Genomic DNA, 27,245 nt, shown 5'->3' with positions numbered 1-27,245 from the left:
TTTAAGGAGTTTAGTTTAATGAGTTTTTGTTGTTGTTGCTTTGTTTTGTGAACTTAAAGCAATCCAAAACCATCTCAAACAAGTAAAATAAAATAGAAAGCTTGACATTATTTATCAGATTGCTAGGCTTAACTTTTTAGATACTAAAATTCTGTATAAAACTATTATAAAGAAACTGACACTTGTCTGGTTCCTATGCTGCTAAGAGTGTTTCTGTGTAAACCATTTACTGTCTCCGCATTGCGGGGTCCTCATGAAGACACTGAGGGTACACACTTTCGCAGATTAAAGAAGATAACACTCAGTAAGTGAGCAGTAGCACGGGGGCCAGACTGTGTATGTCTATCAGGTCAGTGTACTTGCCACAGAACCGGAGACCCAAAAGTGAAAAGAGAGAATGAACCCTCGAATCGTCCTCTCACCCCCACCCTGCCCCTCCCACACAGATGAAAAGGGAGCTATTAACTGTAGTTCTTACCAGTGACTTTCCTGCATTGAGTCAGTCTCTGGTATATATTAAGTTTTAAGACAAGATCTGACATATTTCAGGGTAATTGCCAGCTCTTCTACTGCCAGGGTTCACCTTAAACTCCTGTTGCCCCTGTCCTCTGGGACTGCAGGCATGTATCACTGTGCCCAGCTTACCCAGTGCTGGACTTTAAACCCAGGCAGGGCTTCATGCATTCTAGGCATGTGCCTTACCAACTAGGTACGTCCCTAGGCTCTTAGTATATGTGTGCTCACACATATTTAATGGTATATGTAAATTTGTATGCAAATATTTTTTCTTAAAATTGAAATCCTTGGATACTTACTCGAGAAAAAAATGTAACACCCTTACAGAATACCAGCTAGATGGCAGTTAGAATGAATTCCTTAGTGTGAAGATAAAATAGTTAAAGAAATTGATACAAGTTATAATAACCAAGTACCAATTATGTCTTAAGTTTTAATTAGAAAAATTCCTATTAAAACCTAATTGTCTGTGATTATATACAGGACATGTTTGAAAAAGTAAACAAAGCATATGAATTTTTATGTACCAAGTCAACAAAAATAGTGGATGGGCCAGATCCAGAGAATATAATTTTAATTCTGAAAACACAGAGCATCCTTTTCAACCGCCATAAAGAAGGTAAATCCTGTGCCATGGGTTGTGGCTTATTTCCTAGCTGATCTTGAGTTCCTTGTTCTGCAACATAGTCTACCAGATTCAGAATTGTTATCCTGACAGACTCTTGGAATTGAGTTTCTGGATCAGGAAAACAGCTTTCTTCCAGAGGAAGGCCTTCAGTATTTCACATTGCCAGCAAGGTTTTATTATTCCTTCTCAAATGATGCTTCTGTTCTGTGGTGCTACACGGTTAGTTCTGTGTCTTACCATCTAGCAGCAAGCATATTAAATTATATATAAGATAGTAAGTAGAGTCAGAAACTTGAAGACCATTTACTGATCTTCAGTTACACTGCCCGACCTGGCTCCAACAGCCTCAGGTGGTGGAGAGCAAGCACCAAGCAAGTCTGAGCATTGAAAAGCAGAAGAAACCTGACGAGGTGTTATCCATTGCACAGCCCCTGCTGTCATTCCTAAGTCGCCATGTCCTCTGGACTAGTTAGAAAAACTGGTCTCAGTGAAGTAATTGTCATTTCAGAATTGTCTAAAGCACAGATTACCTAAAGGTATATTGAAATACTTGATTCTTTGTTGAGTTTCTTACAGCACATAATCTGTTGACTTAAGAACGATGTAAGATGATATGGAAAAAGAAGGATGTGAGAATCCATGGTGGGGATTTGAGAACAGCATTCGATGTCTGGGGATTTAGGATGAGAGGGAGTTGGGATTGGAATTTGGAAGGGGCAGCTGAGAATTTAGCAATTGGATCATTGAGAGAGCTTGCTCTAGGCACTTTGGTATATGTCTTGAAGAGGGTATGTACATAAAACATCTTAGCTATGTGGCTTCAAGAACTAAGAATAATGAGGTTATAAATCTGCATCTAAACCTTGAATACACATGTGTTTGTTTTGAACACATATGTACATGTTTACTTTGTTTCCTCTTAAGACAGGTAGTTATTGATCAGCTTCAAAATACAGAAACACTTCATTTTTATTACAGTGGAATTACAGAGGTGCTTAAAGATAACCATGGCCCAGGAGGCTGCAGAAGTGGTCAGTGGTTAGGACTGACTGCACTTCCAGAAGACCCAGGTTCAGTTCCCAGAACCCACGCGGCAGCTCACAACCTTCAGGACCTCTAGTTCCAGAGGCTCCAGTTCTGTCTCTGGCCTCCAGGAGCATCAGACGTACATAAATATGTGTACGTGAATGCAGACAGCACACTCATACACATACAAATAGATGAACAAATGTGGCGTGACTAGTTATGTGCATATCCTTGCCTCATTCACTGGGTTTTTTCTTCTGCAAACACTGCACCCGTGCATGGCAACTTTCACCTCTACCTGTGGTTTTGTACTTCACCTGTACAGAACAGAATTGGCCAAATAGTTAGTACATTTCCTATTTAGTATTTCTAGTAACAATTCATTTTTCAGGATTTGTCAATGCTTAAATAGATAGTAAAGCAGAAAGAGCAGGGAGCCTGTTCTTAGAAGCTAATCACACTCCTCCAGAATCTGATTCTTCTTAAGAGAGTTGTATGCCGAATGGCAGTGTGATTGCAGGAGCACTTGCTGCGTCTCAGCGTGTAATCTGGTGAGAAATTATAAAGGTCACCTGTATGGCAGAAAGCAGAAATTCTGCAAAGTCAGTTATCTCCATGCCAAGTGCACTTAACTTACTGGAAAATATTGTGGTTCATTACATGAGCTCACCGGAAAGAAAGGTAAATTAGGAGACATTTAATATGAGGACTGTTCATTTATTGAGGAGCATAACTGAGCCATGGTGTGACATTAACACTGTCTTTCTGTTACTTTAGAGTTACAGCCTTATAAATATGCAGGATACCCCATGCTAATTAGGACTATAACAATGGAGACTTCAGATGACCTCCTCTTCTCAAAAGAATCACCACTGTTGCCTGCGGCTGCAGAGCTGGCTTTCCACACAGTCAACTGCTCAGCCCTCAACGCTGAGGAGCTCAGAAGAGAGAACGGCTTAGAGGTAATGGGGCTTTCCACAGCCGAGCTTTACATGTGTCCAGGCACAGTAAGTGGCTCTTAAGCAAATACATGTAGTGCAGCTTTTCCTTTTCCTTTTCCTTTTCCTTTTCCTTTTCCTTTTCCCCAGCAGATAGCTCAGCGTCACAGTCTCTGGATTCTAGTGCCAAAATCAAAGGTAAAGGGAGCTCATTTTATCGGAGTCAGAGTACTGAGCTCCAGGCGGTGAAGGTGATGTTGAGTCTAAAGTAGTGACTGGGAATGCTTTTCATAGGCAACAAACCTGAGGCCCTTTTTTTTACTTACTTATTTAACAGATGTCAACTGAGTTAGTGTTTAGTTACCAAACATGTCACATTAAAAGTTTATGTGTTCTTATCCCTGCTAGAAAAGGTTTTTTACCCTTCAAGTCAAAAACGGAGAGTTAATGGCTTACTTTTTTCTTGACAGGTGTTACAGGAGGCATTTAGCCGCTGTGTGGCTGTCCTGAGTCGCTCCAGTAAGCCAAGCGACATGTCGGTGCAGGTGAGGCTGTATGTAGATGGGCAGGTCAAACATTAGCGGGGTGTTCTAAAGCACAGGTCGCTGCCTTCCAGCCTGCACGCCCTCACTATAGGGTGGGCCGTGGGTGTGATTCGAGCAGGTTTGCAGCAGGAACACTAACTGTCCTTGCTGCAGTAGCCTTCCTCTTTTTTAAGAAGGTAGAGAGCAGTGTGCTGGCCCTAAGGCTCCCGTCACCAGCTTCACACACTGAGCCTTTCTATCATTCTCTATTCATTCACCTCTGCACCTCTCCAGTTTTCTCCTCCATCCTCCACCAAGTATATTAACTGGCTAATGTTTGTGAAGGTTGGAAGAGTTTGATTCTGTGGTAGATAACCCATTATGAATTCACTTCATTTCTCTAGTCTTAGGTTATATCTTAGTTAGGGTCTTATTGCTGTGAACAGACACCATGACCAATGTGAGTTTTATAAAGGACAACATTTAATTGGGGCTGGCTTATAGGTTCAGAGGTTCAGTCCATTATCATCAAGGTGGGAACATGGCAGCATCACAGCATCCAGGCAGGCATGGGGCAGGAGGAGCTGAGTTCTACATCTTCATCTGAAGGAAGCCAGGAACAGACTACACATCCCCAGGCAGCTAGGAGGAGGGTCTCCACAGTGACACACTTCCTCCAACAAGGCCACACCTTCTGATAGTGCCACTCCTTGGGCCAAGCATATGTAAACCATCACAGGTTATAAATCATTTGAGTTTTGGCTTTGAGTTGCAGTTCCTATATTGAAGTGGCTTATATGAAAAGAATTTATAGTATGGTGCCCTGTTAAGAAATGCACAAAACGGGGTTGGGGATTTAGCTCAATTCGGTCCCCAGCTCCGAAAAAAGAAAAAAAAAGAAAAAAGAAAAAAAAGAAAGAAATGCACAAAACACCTTAACTAGGAATCCCACGAGCTCTTTTAAAAGTATATGAAGCATTAGGTTTTCATTCTCTGCTATATAATCCTTGCATTTTATTGGAGTTTTCTTATAACACTTTTAATATTTTTAAAGAACAAAAGTATTGGCTCAGTGGTGGCACAAAAACAGGCTGTGATGTGTTTGTCCATGGTTTGCTGACTTCTGCACCTGTAAGAAATCTTAAGATTTCTGCTAATCCAATCAAAATGTCCTGTTTAATGTTAGAGCACCCCACACAGTATTAAGCATCGCCCTCACATCTGTGCTGATTTGTTTTGTTGTGTCTTACATAAGGACTGCGCGTGTGACTGCTTCTGTCCCTTGTGCTGTTTGCAGGTGTGTGGGCACATAAGCAGGTGCTACAGTGTGGCCGCCCAGTTCGAGGAGTGCCGGGAGAAGATCACAGAAATGCCTGGCATCATCAAGGACCTCTGCCGAGTGCTGTATTTTGGCAAGGTATAGCTCACACCTGTCACACCTGTCCTTGCTGGGTAATCACCCTGGGTTTCCTTTCAAACTGCCAGTACTTGACTTACAGCCATGTGCTTACCAAAAACATGAGTAAATCACTTGTGTCTCTAAGTATTCTTGTAGAAAGATTGCTGTACACGATGGGGCTTGTTCCTATTCTGGCTGGCACACAAAGATAACACTGGAGTGACATAGCTAGGAGAAAAGAGTCTGACTTAATTTCCAAAGAAGAGAAGAGAGGATGGGACTAAAATCTAATCAGGGGCAGGACTTGGTAAAACCTGTCATGTGGTCACTGCTAACCATGACAGCCTCCGAGATGTAAGAATATGCTGGTTCCCAGGAAACTGCTGAGAGGCCAGCTCTGAAGACGCTGTGGCTGATGGGAAGAGAGGCTTCAGCCCTGTCGAATAGAAGGGATGGAGGTGCAGACCTTGGAATGAGGCAGCTGGGCCTGGGAAACCTGATCAGAGTTACTCAGCTGCTTCTGCTTGATGCCTTCCGATTTACTAGAAACAGGATGCTGATGTGAAGCTCAAACCTCTGATTGTATTAACAGTTGCTGTTGGTGCCTTATTGCATTTAGATGACAGTCAAGAAAGTGGATTCTTGGAGTCTTTGCACACTGTATGATGTTTTCACCCTGCAGATCAGTTCTTTCTTCTCCTTGCAGTGTATCCCACGGGTGGCTGCCCTTGCAGTAGATTGTGTCAGCTCTTTTGCTGTGGATTTCTGGCTACAGACACATCTATTTCAGGCCGGAATTTTGTGGTATCTGCTTGTGTATCTGTTTAACTATGACTATACATTGGAAGAGAGTGGCATTCAGAAAAATGAAGAAACAAACCAGCAGGTAACTTTAGCCCAAAGCCATGTAGACTCTTAGTAAGTCATTGGGAAGCAAAGCTTGAGCCTCTCAGAAATGCTGTGTTTCAAGGTGGCTATGGACTGCTCCTGAAGCTAGCAGAATAGTCCACAGTGACTCAGTCACCGCACAGCCCAGACTGCCCTCCTGCCCCCAGCCCTCCAGTGTGGGGATTATAACTGTGCACCACATACCCAAGCACTTTTGGTTTTAACCCCTTGTTCTTGAGGGATTTAATTTAAGGCAAGAGAATCTAAGGAACAGAGATGATATAATATTTTCTGTTACTCAGAGTCAATTTTACAGTTTTAGAATTATGTTTATGCAGTTTATATAATAAGGAGATATAATAATATACCAGGGTATTGGGACTAGCTCTTCACAACACCTTTGTACTTGTCTGACTTTTACAGTTTTGGGGTTTTTTTTTATCTTTTTTATTTCCTGGTTTACATTTGTTGTTGTTTTTAGTATATATTTCCATCATGTGACTCTAGCAGTCAGGCATACCTTACTACCTGTGTCAGTCAAGGTTTTACTGCTGGGCACAGACACCATGACCAAGGCAACTCTTATGAGGACAACATTTCCTTGGGGCTGGCTTACAGGCTCAGAGGTTCCGTCCATTATCATCAAGGCGGGAGCATGGCAGCATCCAGGCAGGCATGGTGCAGGAGGAGCTGAGAGTTCTACATCTTCATCTGAAGGCTGCTAGCAGAATACTAAGTTCCAGGCAGCCAGGATGGGGGTCTGAAAGCCCACACCCAGTGACACACTTATTGCAACAAGGCCATACCTCCTACAGGGTCACGCCTTCTCATAGTGCCACTCCCTGGACCGAGCCCATACACACTGTAGCACTGTCTCTTCCTCCTGCTCCTGCTCTCGAGTGAGTCTGTAAGACACTGCACTGGGTACAGATGATCGTGTTGGTGCTGAACGTTTCTCCAGCCTTAGCACCTTTCCAAATGCATCAGCTCTGTGCTGCTGATGTGATGCTCCTGTGCTGCCTCTTTCCATTCTGATCATTAAGATGTTTCTGTTGTGTCACTCATTAAGGAGACATACGTACTTTAATGTCTTATTTTTTATAACAGGAAGTAGCCAACAGTCTTGCCAAACTCAGTGTCCATGCTCTGAGTCGCCTTGGTGGGTATTTGCCTGAAGACCAAGCCACCCCAGAAAATCCGACCGTAAGGAAGAGTTTAGCTGGCATGCTGACGCCCTACATTGCTCGAAAGCTAGCTGTGGTTAGTGCTACTGAGGTATGGACTAGCCCTAACCTGGGCTTGTGAGTAGTGGAAGTCCTTTAAGTAATAAGTCCAGGACAATCCCTATTGCTCTAAGAAAGCTGAAAATTGAATATATATGTGCTTGTTCTCTCAGCCAAAAAAGGAGTGCATTGTGAGTTTATGGCAGTGACAGCAAACCTTAGAGTCTAACCTCTGGGACGGAGAATTAGCTTCATGTTTCTCAGTAACAGAGCCACCATAATTCTTACCAGCCTTGGGTCACAAAGGACTCAGACAAGAGAATGGGTTTGCAGTGAGTCAGGAACCAAGTTTGTTTAGATGTCTCTTGTAAGTCATAGCTTATTCTTACTGCTACATAAATATATTTATACATCAGTATTTATACATAATTCATGATGAAAATTAATACTACTTCAGTGGCCTCACAGCATGTATGTCCTCTTTGTGAGGGCATTGGGAAGCCCTAGGAAAACAGCATTGGAGAACTGAACTGTAAAGCTGCACTAAGTACGTGCTGAGTGCTTTAGGTAGGAGAAGCTTCAGGCTAAAAGGTTTAATGCAGCGCCTAGGTTGTTCATAAAGAAAGATTGGTAGAAGCCAACCTTGGCTACAAAATGAGACCTGTCTCAAACATAAAACAACAAAGATATTAAATGAGCAGGTCAGACCCCATGTTTGGTGTTAGAAAACTAATGGAGTGGTGGATATGAACAGATGTTAGCTGTGCTCATCCTGGTAGCAACAACATAGGACCGGTTTTTGTTTTTTCTTTTCCTTCTTGATTTTTGTTGTCTATTACTTTTGTGAGAAAAAAGTCCTCAGGCTTCTGAAATTCCAAGTACTTGTAGAGTTTAAGCCCTCGCTTGTTTTGTAGTGGATTATACTTGTGCTCCATATGGGGGCGCAGTTCCCCTAAGGAGGGACCAGCAGTGTTCTCCCCTGGATCTTTTACTCTAGTTTGATGCTTTTTGCTGACTGCAAACATCCTCCTCAGAAATACCAGCAAGTTGATGAGTACTGTCTACAGCCTTAAAATGTTTTATTTCAAAATCAAGTCTTTCCATAATTTATATCTGTATTCAATGAGATTTATTTTAAACTGCCAAATCTCTGAATGAGGATTTTTCTAATCATTAGTTTTCCTCTAGTTATAACCTTCCCAAACAGTTCCCATAGCTGGGAACCAGACAGTAACTATATGAGTCCATGGGGCCACTCTCATTCAAACCACCACACTTTCTTCCTGTCTTAGAGCTTAGGAAATGGGGAGTGAAAACACTTTGCAGTCACTCTCTTGAAGTGTGGACTATGTGTTTACACTTACAGTTGAAAGCCAAAGGGAAGCACCGTTCCCTGCAGGCTCCTCAGCTATAGCCACCCTCACCCCACCCCATTTTAGTTTTCTTGCTTAGGACTGTGCTTCCTAAGACGTAGATTTTGTTTGCAAGTATATGTATGTGAAGAAGTGTGGTGTCTCCTTAGATCCTGAAGATGCTGAACAGCAACACGGAGAACCCGTATTTGATGTGGAACAACTCCACAAGGGCAGAGCTGCTTGAGTTTCTTGAGTCTCAACAAGAAAATATGATTAAAAAGGTATGTTAATTTTTATATTTTCTTAGGTGACTTATTCTGGTGGAATGAATCTTGATGAAGCACAATGTGCTATTCACCAATTAGAGGTTTAGTCAACAGCTCTAGCCACCTGGGCATTTCAAGGCTGGTCTGGTGTTGTATGAAGTAGTCCTTAGTATGGCAGCTGGGAGCACCTACTGCTCCTCGGAGTACCAGAGCTGTATTCCCAACCCTGTAAGCAGCTCTTAATTCATGTAACTATGGCACCCGGGGGATCTCTGATACATCTGCCTCAAAATCACCTAGACTCACCTGTACTAACCCACACAACAGGCTCACACACGTAATTAAATCTCTAAAATATTACATTTGGATCTTCTTATTGTCACTACTTCTGTACATTTATCATCTGTTTAAGATAGTAATGCACTGGGAGAATTGGGCACTTTAATTCAATTTATTACTTCACACACACACACACACACACACACACACACACACACACACACACACACACACTTTTGCCTGGCTGTGCCAAGTGTCCACTGGAGGAGTGAGAAGAGTAGTGTCATGGTCTGCTTTATCTGCCAGCTCTAATTCTTGCCTCATCCAGTGCTCTTCTGCGACTTCGGGATAAGCCCTGATAGTCTAGTAAAGCCCTCTGTCCCTGTGCCTGTTCAGCCATGACCAGCACATGTGTCCTGCCCTGTTTGCTCTCTCGCAAAGTGGGTGCCCTTCTTGACATACTCAGTACATTATTACACAAAGCAGGGTAGATTTACAGACTGGACATTAGATTCTTACATCCTAACAGTCTTGTTTTTCGTTTTGTTTTTTAAGGGTGATTGTGACAAAACTTATGGGGCAGAATTTGTCTACAGTGAACATGCCAAAGAACTTATTGTGGGCGAGATTTTTGTTAGAGTCTATAATGAAGTCCCAACATTCCAGCTAGAGGTAAGTGCATGGCTTTAATTTTGTCTGATGCTGTTGCTCATACTTCCTGAGGTCTGGTGACTCGTTCACATTTCACTGAGGTCTGGTGACTCGTTCACATTTCACTGAGGTCTGGTGACTCGTTCACATTTCACTGAGGTCTGGTGACTCGTTCACACTTCACAGGTTGGAATTAAGACTTGTTTCCTGGCTGAGAGCTGTAGAAGTTGCCCTGGGTAGGTGTGTAACCAGATAGCCCATGAGCCTCTTCGTTGAGATCGGGGGTTCTCAACTTGTAGGTTGAACAACCTTTCATATCAGACACTGCATATCAGATATTTACATTATAATTCATAATATCATTATGAACTAGCAAAGAAGTAATTGTCTGGCTGGGGATCAGCACAACATGAGAAACTGTGTTAAATGGTGGCAGCGTCAGGAAGGCTGAGAACCGTGGGCGACAGTTGAAGCTTGAGTTTCAGGAAGCTCATAAGCAACTACTTAATTCTCAGCTACTCATTTTCTTTGCTGCTTTGAGGGGAAGGCAAGAATTTTGTAATTGCATAGCTTATAACAAGAGAAGTAAATTATAACGTGTGTATATGGATGTGTGCATGCATAAGCTCTTGCTTTGTGGGCCATGCTAGCCTTGAACTCAGAATTCTCCTACCTTACTCCCCCCCCCCCCCCCCGCCCCCAGTACCTAAGATTACAGACATTTGCCACCAAGTTGGGTGAGAAATAATGCTTTGTTTTAGAATTTGTTCTTGAAATGGGAATTTACCCAATTATAATGTATATTATCATTCACAGGATTAATGTATTTAACTAGCTAGCCAATAAAATAAGTTAAGTGGTTATTAAAAACCCTTGGAGAGCTAATCCCTGAATTTCTGTTGTAACTGTATATACTTTTTATATTATAAAGACATAATTATAAAAATCACATTGTGGATGCTCTTATTAGATTGGTAAAGGGGACAGACATCCTAATTACTTGTATAGTAGTGAAAGTGTAAAATCTCAGAAAGTTAGGTAAATTTTATTAAGTTTGGGCTTTCCCCACTCCTTGATGGAGTGATGTATGCATAGTTGTGTTCATTTGTATTTGATCACACCCATTGCGTTTCTTGAGGTTCTTCTGTTGTAAAAACCTTCAGTATAGGCTATTACGATGACACTTCCATTTATATACATTCATGTGCTCGGCTTAGGTTCCAAAAGAGTTTGCTGCAAGTCTGTTGGATTACATCGGCTCTCAGGCCCAGTACCTCCACACGTTCATGGCTATCACTCATGCTGCAAAAGTGGAGTCGGAGCAACACGGGGACCGCTTACCAAGAGTGGAAATGGCTTTGGAGGCTCTGAGAAATGTGATCAAATACAACCCAGGTGTGTGATTGTCCCTTGATTCATAGCAACACCATTATAACAGAGCAGCCAGAGAGTTCCAAAACATTCTCAATTTATTGTGGAGAGTCAGGGAAAACCTCGCCGGCTTTTCCGCTCCATGTGATATAATAATAAAGGGAGTTGACTTCCTGTGGTCTCCTACCTGTAAACTAGGCTGGGAGAAACGTCGGGTATATTTAGAATTCATGCATAGGAAAGAATAAACTGCAGTAACGTCGTGTGTTAGTGTGCAATCTCACACTACTGACAGAGGCTGGCATACCATGTTCTTACATGCGTGAATTTACTAGACGATCTCCATGTTGCCTCTTTTGTGCTCGGCACAGTACTGTTTGCATATGGATACTCATTTTTAAAAATTGCCTGAAGTTTTTGACGTATAAAAAATGAAATAATAGAAAGATTGAGAGTTCTTCCCTTGAATGTCTTTCAAAGGACATTCAAAAGGTTCCAATGACCACCAAAGCACCTGGTTCTGGATGGGTACGGTGCAAGTTAAAGCTATAACCTAACACACCCTCCATTTCTAACTTAAGCCAGCAAATAGAAACCCTGTACAACATAAATTCATTTAAATTTTCTAAAAGGTATTTATTTACCTTCTTCAGTGAATATTGAAGTGCTATTAAAATTTTTGGCTTTTGGCATTTGCCAAAGTTTTATTCAAATAACCAGTAACAATATTAGAAAAAGTATTCATTCACAAGATACATTAAGATGTAATGAAAGACTTTAAAACCCAGAGAGAGAGCATCATACTGTATTGTTTAGAGCTGGCATCGTAAAAGTACTACTGGTGTTGTGAGGCCCAGTGAGACTTCAGCACAGGAAGTTTGTGGTTGGCCCTAGAATGGCAGCACGACAGGGCAAGCACGGGACTCAGCTCCGAGCCCACTGCTGGTGTTCTTGTGTTAGGATTCGTGCTCTCCGCGCTCTCCCGAATCCCAGCGATTAGTGGCGACTGATCTAACCTACTGAGTAGTTTGAAATTGAATGAAAGCAGCGTGTGGGATGTTTTCAGTCACATTGACTTGTTGGGGATAAAGGCCTCTAGAACCTCAAACGGTTACCCTGTTTTTATAGTGTGAGTAGCAGCAGTGTGTTGGCTTACTTGACAAAGGGGGTAAGAGTGGAAACACCCTTGTTCTGTTAGGAGAAATCCTTGGTGCCTGTGTATCAAATGGTTTGTTATATGGTATTCATGTGGCAGAGTTCTGTTCCAGTCTTAATTAAAGGCTAAATGATGTCAGATTCTCCCAAAATTCAATTAGGTTGGGGGAAGGGATAATCCTAAGGTCTAGACACAAGTGTGTCCAGTCTAAACATTGCAGATCATTGTCTTCAAAGTGTGAACGTGAAAGTAAGTGACTCATCGTCATTGTCACCCCTCCCCAAAACCAACAAGCCCCACAGTGCTTTGGTTCACTTTATATTGTGGTGGACTGCGTTTCTGTGTCCTGAGGCTCCTGCAGCCTGTGGGCTGTGGGTGGAGACCACTAGTAGAAGGAGTGAGTAAAACCACCATCGTCTATTTAACACTCGCATTTGTATTTGGACTGATTATTTGAAAAGTTTCTTGTTTTCAGTCTGGGGCTAGACTAGGCATGGAAGCAAACCCAAGAAACTCTACTGTTCTGCTGCTCATGGCCTAACCCCCTGGACAGCTTCCACATGCCCTCAGAGTTTCAGAGACGTCATAGCCAAAGCCTGCAACTGCACCTCCGTAAATAAAACAACCGCTGCTTCTTCTTGTTCTCTAGGTTCTGAAAGTGAATGCATTGGGCACTTTAAGTTAATATTTTCTCTTCTCCGAGTCCATGGAGCTGGTCAGGTGCAGCAGCTGGCATTAGAGGTAAAAGTGTTTTGTACTAAGGAATGTTGTATTTCCTACCGCTTACTGTCAATGGCTTGAGACTTGATAATTATTATTTAAAATTAATGAAAGCCTGTGTTTATTCATTTTGTCTATTAGGCCAAAATTGTATATATTTTTAAAATTGAATTAAAGAGCCAATGCTGGACATTGTCATGCAGGGTGGCTCTAGCTGTAGTTGTTGACATGCATGGGGCCTGAGTGTCTTGTAGAGTGTCGTGTGCAGTGTGTTAGGGACTAAGCATTTTTTACTCAGAGTTTCATAACAACAGATCCACAAGAGGAGAAGGCAGCTCCCTGTCTTGGTGCCCAAAGAAGGATGTGCTATGACCTGGATGCCTCCTGAAGATTGACCCCAGCCTCCCTCCTCTTAACTGCTGTCTCTCTCTCATACCTAGCACAGAAGTAACTGTTTGAGCAAGGCTTGCAGGCCCCTTGGTGCAGGGTTAGGGTATCACAAGCCCTCGGGAGGTAAGGCTCCCAGAGGAGTTAGAGGCCCTTTCTCAAAAGGAATGAAGCCATTAGTCCCATAGGGTGCCGTTAGGATGCAGCTGTTGACAAGGTCTCGAAGCCCCGGATCATGGTAGTGTTTGTCCAGCCAACTCAGTAAGGTCTCAAGGTCATCCTCAGATGGCCGTGTCATTGCAACTCATGGTTTATTACTGAAAACATCACTTTCAACCCTGCAGGAGCAGGTACAGAAGTAGCTTTTAAAAACAAGCCAACAACACTGTATAATGTGTCCTAAAATAACCTTTCTTGGCTCATCACATTCTTAACAGACTTGATTAATTATTAATTTTCTTTATGTTGAAAAACATGCTTTACTATTTACTTCCTTCAGGGTTTTTGGGGAGCAGGTGGGGGTTCAAGGTTTATTGTGTCACCCTGGCTGTCCTGGGGCTCACTCTGTAGAATCTCTGCCTCTTCCTCCTGAGTGCTGGGATTAAAGGCATGTGCCACCGCCACCCAGCCAGCTCATAACTTTTTTTTAATTATTTATTTACATCCCAAATGTTGTCTGTCCCCCTTCCAGTCCTCCCTCCCAGAGTTCTTCCCTCCATCTTCCTCCCCTGTGCCTCTGAGAGGGAGCTTCCTTCCCCCATGCCTCTTTCCTGGGGCATCAAGTCTCTACAGGACTAGGCTGATGAGAGCTCTCCCACTGAAGCTAGACAAGGCAGTCCTCTGCTACATCTTGTAACTTTTTTTTTCTTTTTTTCGGAGCTGGGACCAAACCCAGGGCCTCAAGCGCTCTACCACTGAGCTGAATCCCCAACCCCATCTTGTAACTTTTTAAGCAAACATTATTAGCTCTGGAATACAGTGTTCTGAAATGCTAGAAATGGTTCAGATGGCATCAGTCTTCAGTTCTATACACAGTGGCTAGAGAAAGAAAAATGCATCAAATTCTGTATAGTGGCAGTTAGAGCAGCTTGTGTTAACTACTAAGGACACTTCCGCCTAAAGCAGGAGAGAGTCATAAGGACCAGTTGCCCCTAACTGCTCCCCATCTCTCACTACAGTTGGGGGTGGGGGGATGCAGTGTTTCTCAGATGATCATATTAATGGCCAATCTTTTGAAATTAAACTTTTCTAAAAATTAAGTGCTTTGTCTTCCAAAATGTCACTTTTATAAAACCACCACTTCATTTAATTTAGGATCACAATTATTTAATGTCCTGTTAATTAACTTTCAGGTTGTGAATATAGTGACATCCAACCAAGACTGTGTCAACAACATTGCAGAGTCCCTGGTTTTGTCCAATTTGTTGGCTCTTCTACATTCGTTGCCATCAAGTGAGTATGTGCACCGATGGGCGTGGTCAAGTGAGCATGTGCACAGGTGGGTGTGGTCAAGTATGTGCACAGATGGGCGTGGTCAAGTGAGTATGTACACAGATGGGCGTGGGAACCACAGCCTGACAGCTCCTGGGGATAGCAATTTACAGTTGACACAAAGCAAGTGTCATCCATGTGGAGTTCTGGAATATTTGAAGTAGTATTCATGATACTAGATTTGTCTTTCTAGTTATGTTTTGTATAAGTGAATGAAATTATGTTGTTTCCCATATAAAAGTAGAATCTGGGGAGTTAAAGAAGTCTGAAACCTCAGGAAAATAACCTGGAGTGTCAGTTTCTTGAGCAGAGTCTAGGTATGAGTAGCTGAACATGTGCCAGTGTTCGTGCAGTATTTTAATTAGAAGACTTTGGATACTAGAAAGCATGCTGAAGATTTCTTTGCACTTAGTCCTATGCCCGTTACCGTTTATTTAACACCCATAGAGGCACACCAAGGAGATTGTAGGATGTGGCAGCCTGCTCTCCTGAGTACAGCTTGTGCTGATGCAGGCTCCTTGGGAGCAGTACAGTTGCCCACCACCATCGTTGGTCATGGTGCCATTTCTAGCCCTAAGGACGCTTTGTGGGAGGTTATTGACATTTCAACCATTTGCAGTACAGCTCAAGTGAACAAAACAAATACTGTGATAGTTCATTAGTCACCTTTGCTGACTTCTGGATGGTGTGTGCACCTTAATCCTACCTCTCTTCAGTCTGAGAGCTGGGCCTTCCTGAATCTTCTTGTACTGTTTGTTGTTTCTTCATGGTCAGTTAGTTGAATGGAGTTGTATTTTTCTTAAATACTGTTTTCTTTTGAATAAGTAGAAAACTTAGAATAGCTTTAATATGGTAGCACTCAGGAGGCAAAAACAAATGGATCTCTGAGTTCTAAGCAAGCCAGGGTGACACTGTGAGATCCTGTCTCAAAAATAAAGAAAAAAAAAACAATAAAATAGCAACTTTAAAAACCATTTGCAGATTTTTATTGTCATACATGCACATTTAGGTGGTTTTTCCTTTCTTTTTCAAGCTTTGTAAAACGTAATGCAAAGCCAAGCTGGTAGGTAAGGTAAAACACCATAGTTTAAAGTGTCAATTTAGAAGCTAGAGAGATGGCTCAGCATTTTAGAGCACTGGTTGCTCTTGCGAAGGACCTAGGTTCAGTTCCCAGCATTTCTGTGGCAGCTCACAATTCACAACTCCAGTTCCATGGCATCTGACACCTCTTTTGACCTCTGAGCAACAGGCACAAATGTGGTGCACAGATATCCATGCAGACAAAATGTTAACACACATAAATAATTTCTAAAAAGACAAAATATAAATTTATTACTGCTCCATTTATATAGCATAGCCTGTACTTTATTTTTACAAGTAAAATATCTGATATTTAGATATTTCAGCCTGTTCTCACTTTCTTTTTTTTTCCTTCAGAGCTGAGGACAGGCCTTACGCTTGCTAGGCAAGTGCTTTCTCTACCACTGAGCTAAACCCCCAGCCCCTGTTCTCCCTTCTAAGGAGCATTATTAGTACTTGGATCTCAGCCAGTGCTCGTCAGCCCCTCCTTGATGTCAGCTCTTCATTCCTTGGCCTCTTGTCTGTCATCCCCACTTCACTCTGAGCAGACGGTGCATCAGTGCTGGAGGGGGAGCAGGCTGTGTCCAGAAGGACACTTGTGTCCTCAGAGTACGGCTCTTAGTTCAGGCGTTTCTTTCCCCTAAGACGCTAACAACAGGTAGAAATCTTAGGTGTCTAGTAGGATGTCCTCTGGATGTCAGGAGGTAGTGACTGGGGCAATGCAGGAAACAGGGAGGCAGGAAGACAGTGTAGCATAGTGGACATGGGTGTGGACTTGAGAGGGAAGCAGACATAGGTGAAAAGACCAGCCAGACCACCAGTTCGCTATGAGACCCTGGGCTGGGTGGACTGGGCCTCAGTTTGATCACACAGCACAGCCATAGTGCACTTGTCTTGCTGGTTAACATAAAGGTGAAGTGTAATGCTGTGACACAGTGGTACAGGCTGAGTCTGCACACATGGGTGCTCTGAAAATGCGAGCCGACGGTTAATGCATCCCTGACACGTCCTTTGCTCTGCAGGCCGTCAGCTTGTTCTGGAGACTCTGTATGCTTTGGCATCAAATACAAAGATAATCAAAGAAGCCATGGCAAAAGGTAAGGTACACCGTTCTTCTCATCTGTCCAGCTCAGTGTGCTAAGTTCACCTTGAACTGCTCTGCAGTCTGGTAAAGTGGAATGCATAAAAGCATTGTTAGAGCTCTAAACATTTAAACAGCTGGCCAGTCATCGTGGTGGCCCCGTTCCCAGCTACACAGGCTGAAGCAGGAGGCTTGTTTGAGCCAAAGACTGGGTCAGACTGGGCAAAATAGTGAGACCTCATTGAAAGGCAGACAAGAGATCAAAAGTATAAGATGTAATGAGTTGAAATTATATGGAAAATGAATAGAGGCTGTACTGATGAGAAAGTCACTCTGCATTTGAGAGTTGATTCTTTCTTTCTTTTTTTCTTTCTCTTTCTTTCATAGGAGCTTTGATTTATTTACTGGATATGTTCTGCAATTCAACACACCCACAAGTTCGATCCCAGACAGCAGAACTTTTTGCCAAAATGACAGCAGACAAACTAATAGGTCCAAAGGTGAGCACAGAATATCAATACTCTGGTAATTTTGTCATGACATTTGATTTCTTGTCTGTCGGGGATGACAAGGACAGGAAATGCTTTTCTATGGAAGCTGAGCTTGCTGCTCTGTTTTCTGTGCTAAAACTCAGAAGGCTCAAGAGAGTATGGAGCAGGGTGATAGCTGCTTACTACCCTCTCCGAGAGAAGAATTGGGCTGCGCTGGGGAAGTGGCTCAGTGGGTAAGATTGCCTGCTGTGAAAGCCAAAAGAATTTGAATTCCCAGCACCTTGATAAAAAGATGTGCAGGCCCTGTATACCTGTAAATCCAGCTTGGAGGAGCTGGGGAGGAGATCTCAACAACAGATGGTTTATAGGCCAAGCCACTATCCTGCTCTGGGCAGCTTACGAGCATTAGGGTACAGTTTGCTGTGTATAAGTCTTCGGTCCAGCGTGTGCAACAGGTTAGGGGTCAAGTTAAATTTTCTGCACGGGAAAGTCTCTCTAACTTCACACCACTGCTCACAGGTGAACCAGTGGGCCATTCAGTCATGCTAAACTGATGGTCGTGTTGCACATACATAAACCTGTACAGAGAGTGTTCTGGAAACCTCACACTGAGCTTCTGAATTTTTTTCTTGGGTGGATATGTTGGTTGGTCAGTCAGTCAGTCTCAGCCTCGTGTGTGCTGGGATGACAGGCATAAGATCCAATGCCCCACTGAAGTGTTTTCAGGTTCCTCAACTGCAGGGAACAGAGAAGTAACTAGCTGGATGGAGAAGTATGGCAGCTCATCTTGTTAAGGCTACCTTGGCGTTGACCAAGATTTATCTTTCCTCCCTCTTTTGCTGTTAACGCATCTAACCTGTGACATAGATTGCTCTGTTAATCTGTCTTAGAAAACTTGGAATAAGTCAGATATTGAGTTGTTTCCGGTAGGCCTTAAACCTCTGAACTTCCTCCCCTAGGTTCGAATTACATTAATGAAATTTCTGCCCAGTGTGTTCATGGATGCCATGAGAGACAACCCTGAAGCCGCTGTCCATATATTTGAGGGGACTCATGAAAATCCAGAGCTGATCTGGAATGACAGCTCCAGAGATAAGGTTTCTACAACTGTGAGGGAGATGATGCTAGAGTAAGTAAAGAGGGGCTCCCTGGGGTGGGCGTGGACCTGCCCTGCCTGTGCCCCTGCAGCATGTTCTGAAGGTTAGTTTGACTGAAGTTTGCTGTTCCTACCCTCTTTTCCCCCAAGGCACTTTAAAAACCAACGGGACAACCCTGACATGAACTGGAAGGTAAGCCACACTTTAATCTTACAGTTTTTGTTGTTTTGTTTGTTGTTTTAAATTCCTGTTGAGTCAGTTTGTCACCCTGTAGCTATCAGTTACTCTGTTCTTAAGACACATGGGTGTGCCCATTGGAAAGCCAGGCTTCAAACACACGTAAAAGTAGTAATGCTTAACATTTGGACTGAATGACTAAAGGCGTCGTTGTAGGCTACATTTAAAGGAATTATTATAATTATATATTATTAAAAGTATTATAGTTATATATTAAAATTATAATTATATATTACATATTATAATTATTATTAAAATATTATAATTTTATTGTGTCTAAAACACAATACTAATGATTATTTTTTGTTCTGGTTTATTGTATGAAGATTTCATTAGTGGTCTTACATTTCTCATTTCACAGACAAGTGATAGGTAATTTAAGATGGCTTACTAGTGATTCTTTCTCCTCTCTTTCAAGTTGCCTGAAGATTTTGCTGTGGTGTTTGGAGAAGCCGAGGGTGAACTTGCTGTTGGAGGAGTTTTCTTGAGAATCTTCATTGCACAGCCAGCTTGGGTGCTGAGAAAACCCAGAGAGTTTCTTATTGCACTGTTAGAAAAATTAACTGAGCTCCTAGAGAAGAACAATCCACATGTAAGCTTCATCAACGAAGAGTTGCTAAATATTCTAGTTACGTTTCCCTCAAAACCTCATCCTCACTGACAGGGAGCATCGGCTCCTCTGAGATCACAGCTCCGGGGCCAGGGGTCTGCAGTGGTAGAGTATTTACCTCGCAGATGCATGCTCTGCGGATGGCGGTGTCCAGCACTGCATGGAAGCCAGACTCACGAGAGCAGCTGCATTTGAATCCGGATGCACATGTTGAGGAGGGGTGGGGGGGATGTTCAGTAGTGAAAGCCTTTAGTAAAATGGTTGTTTATGGAACAAAGTTAGAGCTGCATATATTGAGAAATGCCATTTCTCACAGTGGTCGACACTCTAAAAGGTTTCCTACCCATACAGAGCTGAAGAGAAACATTAAATGTTAGGTTTTCCTCTGAAGCTTTTGTGCCTGGCAGACATAACCCTTACCACAGAACCTGTCAGCAGGATGTCACAGGACCTGGGTGAATGGGTTGTGCCTGCCTGTCCTCACCACTGCCAGGGAAGCAGAAATGATGGCTTGGTCTTTGCTTGGTGTCCAGGTCAGCCTTGCAGATCGGTTAAATACATATGCTAACCAACACAGATTAAAGAGTGCAGAGACCAGGCATTGGTGCATTGAGCAGGCTAACCATAGAGCAGGCTCTTTAGTTAGATGGTTCTGGACCACCCAGACTACCAGGATTAGCTCTGTGGTTTCTTGAATCTGCCTTAGCTGCCATGTGCAGTTTGACCTACCCATGAGGCTGGGGTTGTAATGAGTTCATGTGCATGGATTACCTGACTTAGTGCCTGCCACATATCAGTCCTTGGAAATTGTAACTATCATTAGCTTAGTTCTTCTTCTCTTGCAGAGGGTCTAGTGAGCTTATTCCTCTCTGGCCTCTGCAGGAACTGCACACATGACACATGTATACAAACATACATGCAGGCAAAACACTCATGCACACAAATCATCCTAAAAATAGAATTAGCATGTCAAATATTTACCGGTGTTCCCCTCCAGAGCTGTGTTTCTCTGATGCTAACAGTTTTGCTGTCACATGGTTCCCTGGAGCATAAAATTCTCAGCACTAAGTATGTAGCTTGGTTATAAAACACTTAGTATTCGGAAGGGCTGTGCGCAGTCCCCAGTCTCAAAGTGACAGAGGGGAGAGTGGAGACCTCAAAAGCTAAAGTAAGGGACACCCATAAGGAATGTCCTCATGTGTCACCTCTCCTTCTAGACCATATTCTGATTTCTGTGTTCCTTTCAGAGGGAGGGTGTGTGTGTGTGTGTGTGTGTGTGTGTGTGTGTTCTATAATCAGAAGATCTACTATAATGGTAGCTAGATCTCTTAAATATAGGTCAAACATTTTTATTCAGAAAATAGAAATTCTCGGCTGCTCTAAAATCAAATCACAATGAATGATCCCCGCAGCCAGGTAGTGATGTCTATGTAAATATTCTAAGATCTGAAACAGTTCTGGATTGAAGCATTTCACTTAAGGGTTTGTTGGCACGTGATAGGAATTTCTGTAGAACTCGGAAACACCAGCTACTTGTGCACCCTCTTGAATTCTTGCTGCTGTGTCATAGTAGCATGTGTGTAACCCGGTCTTAAGTCCTCACATAGCCATTTAGGAGTGATGGTTTACCTCTGCATAAGAACACAGTGTACCTGCCCAGTGAGGGCGCCTGAGAATGCAATGGCACATTCTTAGGGCCTTAGATTTTTGCCCTTCGATCAAAGAGAACAAAGTTTGCTGCTCTCTTAAGATGTGTAAGTTGGATTTCAGGTGTCAACGATTGGAATTTTTGAGTCCCTGGCTTTGTACAAATGTGTTAAGGCAGTTTAAGAATTGTTTCAGTGCTTCATGGTTTACTGGTTCTCTTGTTTTGTTTGTTCTTCCCAGGGAGAGACTCTGGAAACACTGACCATGGCCACAGTTTGTCTCTTCAGTGCACAGCCTCAGTTGGCAGATCAAGTCCCGCCGTTGGGTCATCTTCCTAAAGTTATCCAGGCGATGAATCACAGAAACAACGCTATTCCTAAGAGTGCGATTCGGGTTATTCACGTCCTGTCTGACAATGAGGTATTGATGAGCCGCTCAGGAGCCTCCACAGTTGATGTACTCTCTTTGATGGCACTTTAGAGTCTAGAGCCCATTCTACCCACTCAGGTTTTCTGTCAGTTTCAGTGAGATGATTAGTAGGAATGGAGCTCCGCTCCCTCACAAACAGCACAGTGGGTTTTAAACAGCATTTGTTCTGGAGATCGTAGCTTGCTCTGTGTAATAGTCTGCTCTACAAGTCTCCTTGTCTTCCGGGCCCTTAGCTGTGTGTTCGAGCCATGGCATCTTTGGAGACCATTGGCCCGCTGATGAATGGCATGAGAAAGCGAGCAGATACTGTTGGCTTGGCCTGTGAAGCAATTAATCGGATGTTCCAGAAGGAGCAGAGTGAGTTAGTAGCACAGGTGAGTGACTGAACAGTTTCAGGGGGGCAGGCGTGCTGTGCGGGAGGCCTCAGGGCGTTGTGGGTGCTGATTTATATTTCGTACACACAGAAAAAGGCTCACCAACTTCCTTTCTCTTTTCTTTTTGCACTCACTCTTAGCTTCTCTGTAAAAATACTCCGTTCTCTTTGAGTTCTGTTCATTCACTCTAGTTTCTTTAGACTCGTGTTGAGCGTATAAAGGCTCCTCACTTAGTAGAAACCAGACTTAGTGGGTATCAGTGTACGAAGGGAAAGAATAATGTAAAGTCAGGCAAAAGCAAGCTTTCTTACTCCGGGGCAGATACCACATAGCCTCACCTGTGTGGCCATCATGCTCCTGGAAGCAGAGAATGTGGACATGAGGCCAAGCTGGGAGATGGGACAGTGTTGGTCAGAGGTAGAAAGCTGCAGTTTGTGGTCTGTTGCGCTATGGCAACAGGAGAAGATGGTGTGCCACATATTGCCAGACCACTAAGGGTGCATGCACCGTCACTTCACTTTTCCCACTAAAAACAGGAAAGAAATAAAAACTTCTCCAGTCACCTTTCATCTTCTACCTTTGACAGCATATGGCAAAGTATCATCTGCTGACCTTAAACCGAGACAAACCCCACATCTGTGCATAGGGCTCAGCTTACCCGCCAGCCCTCCACCTCTGTAAACAGGCAAAGGTACTAAACGGCATGGATCTGAGGTGACTGGTATGAGCTAGTCTGCCGCAGAGGCTCTGCTCGTCTGAAGTGGAGCCAGCGTCAGGCCCATCTCTGTGCACACCACAGTAGTTATATGACACCGTGTTGTTATTTAGCTCCTAGCAGGCTGATAACTCCGTGATGATGCAGAGAGTGTCATAAGAGGATCCAAGGGTCTTAGAGTTCTTCAGAGGCTGCTGCCTGTTATGCAGTGACACCTTAGTGTAGACAGCCCTACTGCTGTGGCTTAAAGCCTGGCTTCTGCCCCTCCGGGTTCCACGTTTAGATTTTGTTATGCCTAGCTCTGGTGTACACTTGTTTTCCCTATGTGCACTGAATATTTTATCTGAAATAACAATTGTGCTTCATTCAGTACTGGGAAGATTGTATAATTGGTGCATAGCATTAGAGCAGTTGGTATAACTGAATAAAAATCACTTTATGTAAGAATGTCGGGGTTGGGGATTTAGCTCAGTGGTAGAGCGCTTGCTAGGGCCCTGAGTTCGGTCCCCAGCTCCAAAAAAAAGAAAAGAAAAAAAAAAAAAAGAATGTCATTTCTATTTAATACTGAAATTAAAAAATCTGCATCTGCATTGAAATGCTAAGAACAGGCTGTCTGCTGTGGCTACGACCCTCATGGTGAGGTTACACCTTTGGTCGCTGACCTGCGTTTTCTTCACAGTGTTCATATAAATGCTGACTATCATTCCAGGCTCTGAAAGCAGAGTTGGTCCCATACCTCTTAAAGCTGCTTGAAGGCATAGGCCTCGAAAGCCTCGACAGTCCTGCTGCCACCAAGGCCCAGATTGTTAAAGCTCTTAAGGCAATGACTCGAAGTCTGCAGTATGGAGAACAGGTGAGTCTGCACAGAAGCCGCTGTGCTCCTGACTAGGAAGTGTGGTCAAAGGCAGGAGCCTGGCCTTTGGTGAGCTGAGAACCTTCCTAAGTCACCTACAGGGGTGGCCAGGTTAGTCTTGCATAACTGTTCCCAGCTACAGTCCCTAAAAGACTTGCGGGGCCTTTTCCCTGCAATAGTCGCAGTGTGTTCTTCGCTTCAGGAAGAAAACAAGTAGAGGCCTTAGTGTGGAAGAATTTGGAACAGTATAGAATCAGGTGCCATTTCAAAGATCTGAACATCATTTTAAATGTTTTTATTAGTGCCCGTAAAGTGCTGGTTTCTTTTCCTTCACAGAACCGCTCTGTGTTAATATGTCCCAGCTACACATATGGCAATTTCAGGCCTCTGAAGGGTTCACTTTTCATCTTCACTTTTATTTCATTTTAACAAGGGGGTTGTGTGTGCTTGCACAGGTACATACATGCCAAAGCTTACCTGTGGAGGTCAGAGGACAGTTTGCAGAGTCTGTTCTCTCCTTACACTATGAATCCTAAAGATTGAGCTCAGCTTGTCAGGCTTATGTAGCAGAAGGCGCCTGGACCCCTGAGCATCTCAGCCCCTCCTACTGTTGCATCTGAAGGAAGACTTCATTCTCTTCACTGACGTGATGTCCCTGTGGTGTGTCAGTTTCCTTTCCTGTTGCTTTGACAAACTACTCTGGCAATTTTACGGGAGAAAGGCTTACTCTGGCTCACAATTTGGGGTCCACTGTGGCTGAGGATTAGGGTGTCAGGAGCTTGAAGCGACTGGGCACATTGTAGACACAGTCAGAAACAGAGCAATCGGTCTCTGCTGCGCTAGGCAACTTTTTCCTACTTCAGTCTAAGATGCCACCAGGGAGTAGTGCACTCTCAGTCAGAGCGAGCAGCCTTCCACGTCAGTCAGAGCGAGCAGCCTCCCACGTCAGTCAAGCCGTTGCAGGCAGTTTTCCACAGGCATGTCCAGGAGTACATTGAAGTTGACAATTAACATGACCATGACAAGTCACCCCTTGTCACCTTGCTGCAAATACATCATTTTTAAGCCATAGTCTTCCACTCTCCACAGAGACTTAGGACCACCGTATTACATGAAATACACAAAGTCTGACTTCTTAAAGTCCCCACAGTTATCAACAGTTTCAACACCTTGTGTCTAAAGTGCCTTATCTGTGTGTTTCTGTAAAGGTAAAGCCAAGTTACATGCATGTAATGACACTAAGGAGGGCACTCAGGCTTAGCAAGGAGTGATCAAACCAGAGCCAGATCGAACTCCAGGTAGTGAACGAGAAAGCCCAGCTCTATTGCACCCTCAGAGGCTTGTAATAAGATGTGTTGGCCTCCAAAGAGCGTTTGTTGCTTCACTTTAACCTTTCCCACAGATCCAGGACTCACTGCATCTGAGGCTGTGCCCTCACAGCCACATGGCGTGGCTTCCCAGGGACGCTGTGTGGACACTGACCTAAGAAACTTATCTGGCCATAGGTGCTCTAATGACCTCCTTAAATCTTGTTCCTTTCATGTCTTCAAATCAGTCCTACATGGATGATGTCACCAGGTTCTGCCACCAGCTCAGGAGGGTCCCTCCCCAAAGAGCGTAACTGCGTTGCTTCTGTGCATTGACTCTGAGGAAACATTTGCAGGGGTTGTTCTTGAACAGGAAGCCCATTCAGTGTAGGTTCTCGTTCCTTAAATGAGTCTGGAGCATCATAAAACAGATCTCTGAGGGGCGGGGCTTTGCCCAGGGACATGCTTTCTGTTGTCCCGGTGCAGCATGGGAAACTTGTTTTCAATGATACTAACCTCTTTAGCATCACCTGAATGTTCTCTTTGGGAATTTGCTCTGCTGTATGAATTAGTCTGTTATCTTTAATTTAGATTTCACCCAAGCTCTGGGGACAGGGGCAGAATGATTGGGCCAGACTCAGCCAACACGTCACACAAGTACCCCCAGCCCAGCTCCTAACAAAGTCCTTGTTCTCCACAGAAAGTTCATGGCTGGGCTCCGACTGTTCTTGTCTCTCCACATTCCTGTCTTCTGTGTCCCACCAGAGTATCCCACTGTGCTCTCTTTTCTGGACTCAAGGTTTTCTAATCCACACTTCCAAACTCTTCAGATTTCCTCCTTCAAGCCATTTCCAAAGGCCCGAGGCCCACATGTTCAGAACAGAGTTTCCTACTTTAATTAAAGCAGTTGAGTCAGTCCCCTGGTCATACCCAGGTTATTCTGGAGCAGTTCTCAACCTGGGGTCACAACCATCAGAAACACATATTTCCCGTGGTCCGAGCAACCCCCAACCATCAATGTATTTTCATTGCTACTTTATAATTTTGATACTGAGCAGTGTCTCGAGTTCCTAAATCCACTGGAAATAGTGTTTTCCTGTGGTTACGCCCCACAGGGTGAGAACCACTGGTCTAGATTGTTTTACGTTGATAGTGTTAGCCATCACGCATAACAGGAAGTCAGCTGTAGAGAACAGCTAAGTTCCCACCTCAGCAGCACTGTGAGCACACCACCCTGCCTCGCCCCCAAGCACATGCATTACCGTGACAGGAACTCGGTCTGTCTGTTGTACGTGTTTCCTTTTAACAGTGGAGTTAGTCCATGTTGTGGAATGTTAGTTTCTTTATGTTTTTCATTGTATATACGCTTGCCACAGTTTCTTTGCCGTTCATCCGGGTGAAGGTTGGAAATGTTCACTTTGTGTTTATTTTACTAAACCTTCCCTTACTGAAATTAGGCTTCTGTGTCTCTGAAAAAGACATTTTTTTATGACTCTGGCTTTCTCTCAGTATTGAAATCACTTAAAATGACACGAAGGAAGACAGGGGGCAGATGTTGCTCAGTCCTTAACTGATACGTCTCCAGGGGCTCTAAACAGCAAGTGGAGCTCCCTGTGTCCCACCTGTCTTCCCTTGACCTGTATTGGCATGTCTAGGAATGAAGTTCTTCTAGGGGCCCGGACACCCACCCTCCACTTCGAAGGTGAACAAAAGGACACCAGCTCTAAAGCCAGAACTCTTTCCTCCCTTCTCAGATCCCCATGCGCTATTTATTGCTTCCTGCCCAAGCTGGACTGCTGCCTGCCATGGTGCCGAGGCATGAAGAGCTGTCCTTCAGTCACACACCTGACTGAGCTTTCCTTGGGACTGACTGAGAGACTCTTGATTGTAATACTTAAACCCTCTTCAGTTGTTTTCTATACACTTTTACTTTCCATCTCAGTCTTGTGTACACACACACACACACACACACACACACACACACACACACACACACACACACATTCTGTCGTGTAGTTCATAGAATGCCCATTTTATATATGGTATTCTGATGTTTTGTTTATTCTCTTATTTTCTGTGTGTTGTTCATAATCTCAAAAGACACAGCCCGCCCTTTGAAAGACTGATTCAAGGTCATAACTCCAATTTTCAGCATCTCCTCCCCAGCCCGTCCTAGGTCTGGCTCAGTGGGATATGCCCTGCACAGAGCCTGAGAGAGAGTCAGTGTGTGATGGACACCAGGTCCGCTGCCCTTCTGGCTTTAGACGTTAATGTTTCCTGCTTGGTTCCGTCTTTTCTGAACCTAGAAATTAGGGACTGGTTATCCTAGTAATCATGCTAAGTAGAAGTTGTTTTCCTTCTCCAGGTGAATGAAATCCTCTCTCGATCTTCAGTCTGGAGTGCCTTCAAAGACCAGAAACATGATTTGTTCATTTCTGACTCACAAACAGCAGGATACCTCACAGGTAAGTCAGACCTCAGGACACCTCACGAAGCCGTGGGCCAC

The 27,245-nt window shown here is 43.7% G+C and overlaps 1 protein-coding gene across 5 annotated transcripts in view; it reads left to right on the top strand.

Annotated features, from left to right (window-relative positions):
* Nucleotides 1-27,245, top strand: part of Dnajc13 (DnaJ heat shock protein family (Hsp40) member C13) — a 109,532-nt gene that overhangs the window by 77,086 nt on the left and 5,201 nt on the right. For 4 of the 5 annotated variants that reach the window (XR_010053994.1, NM_001108776.3, XM_063265807.1 and 1 more), the window contains 20 exons: nt 1,000-1,135; nt 2,948-3,132; nt 3,579-3,653; nt 4,930-5,049; nt 5,738-5,917; nt 7,027-7,194; nt 8,665-8,778; nt 9,598-9,714; nt 10,911-11,088; nt 12,870-12,961; nt 14,680-14,779; nt 16,921-16,995; nt 17,367-17,479; nt 18,430-18,599; nt 18,717-18,759; nt 19,223-19,396; nt 21,302-21,481; nt 21,724-21,864; nt 23,289-23,432; nt 27,105-27,204. Coding sequence is in view for 4 of the 5 variants with exons in the window: in NM_001108776.3 (NP_001102246.2) it covers nt 1,000-1,135; nt 2,948-3,132; nt 3,579-3,653; nt 4,930-5,049; nt 5,738-5,917; nt 7,027-7,194; nt 8,665-8,778; nt 9,598-9,714; nt 10,911-11,088; nt 12,870-12,961; nt 14,680-14,779; nt 16,921-16,995; nt 17,367-17,479; nt 18,430-18,599; nt 18,717-18,759; nt 19,223-19,396; nt 21,302-21,481; nt 21,724-21,864; nt 23,289-23,432; nt 27,105-27,204 (2,605 nt within the window). In the remaining variant the exon portion in view is untranslated. The other variant, XM_063265808.1, reaches the window with a different exon arrangement.

The sequence above is a fragment of the Rattus norvegicus genome, chromosome 8, assembly GCF_036323735.1.
Source record: "Rattus norvegicus strain BN/NHsdMcwi chromosome 8, GRCr8, whole genome shotgun sequence".
NCBI classification, from domain to species: Eukaryota; Metazoa; Chordata; class Mammalia; order Rodentia; family Muridae; genus Rattus; species Rattus norvegicus.
The sequence above is the reverse complement of the archived record's forward strand: the minus strand, read 5'-3'. Positions and strand labels throughout refer to the sequence as shown.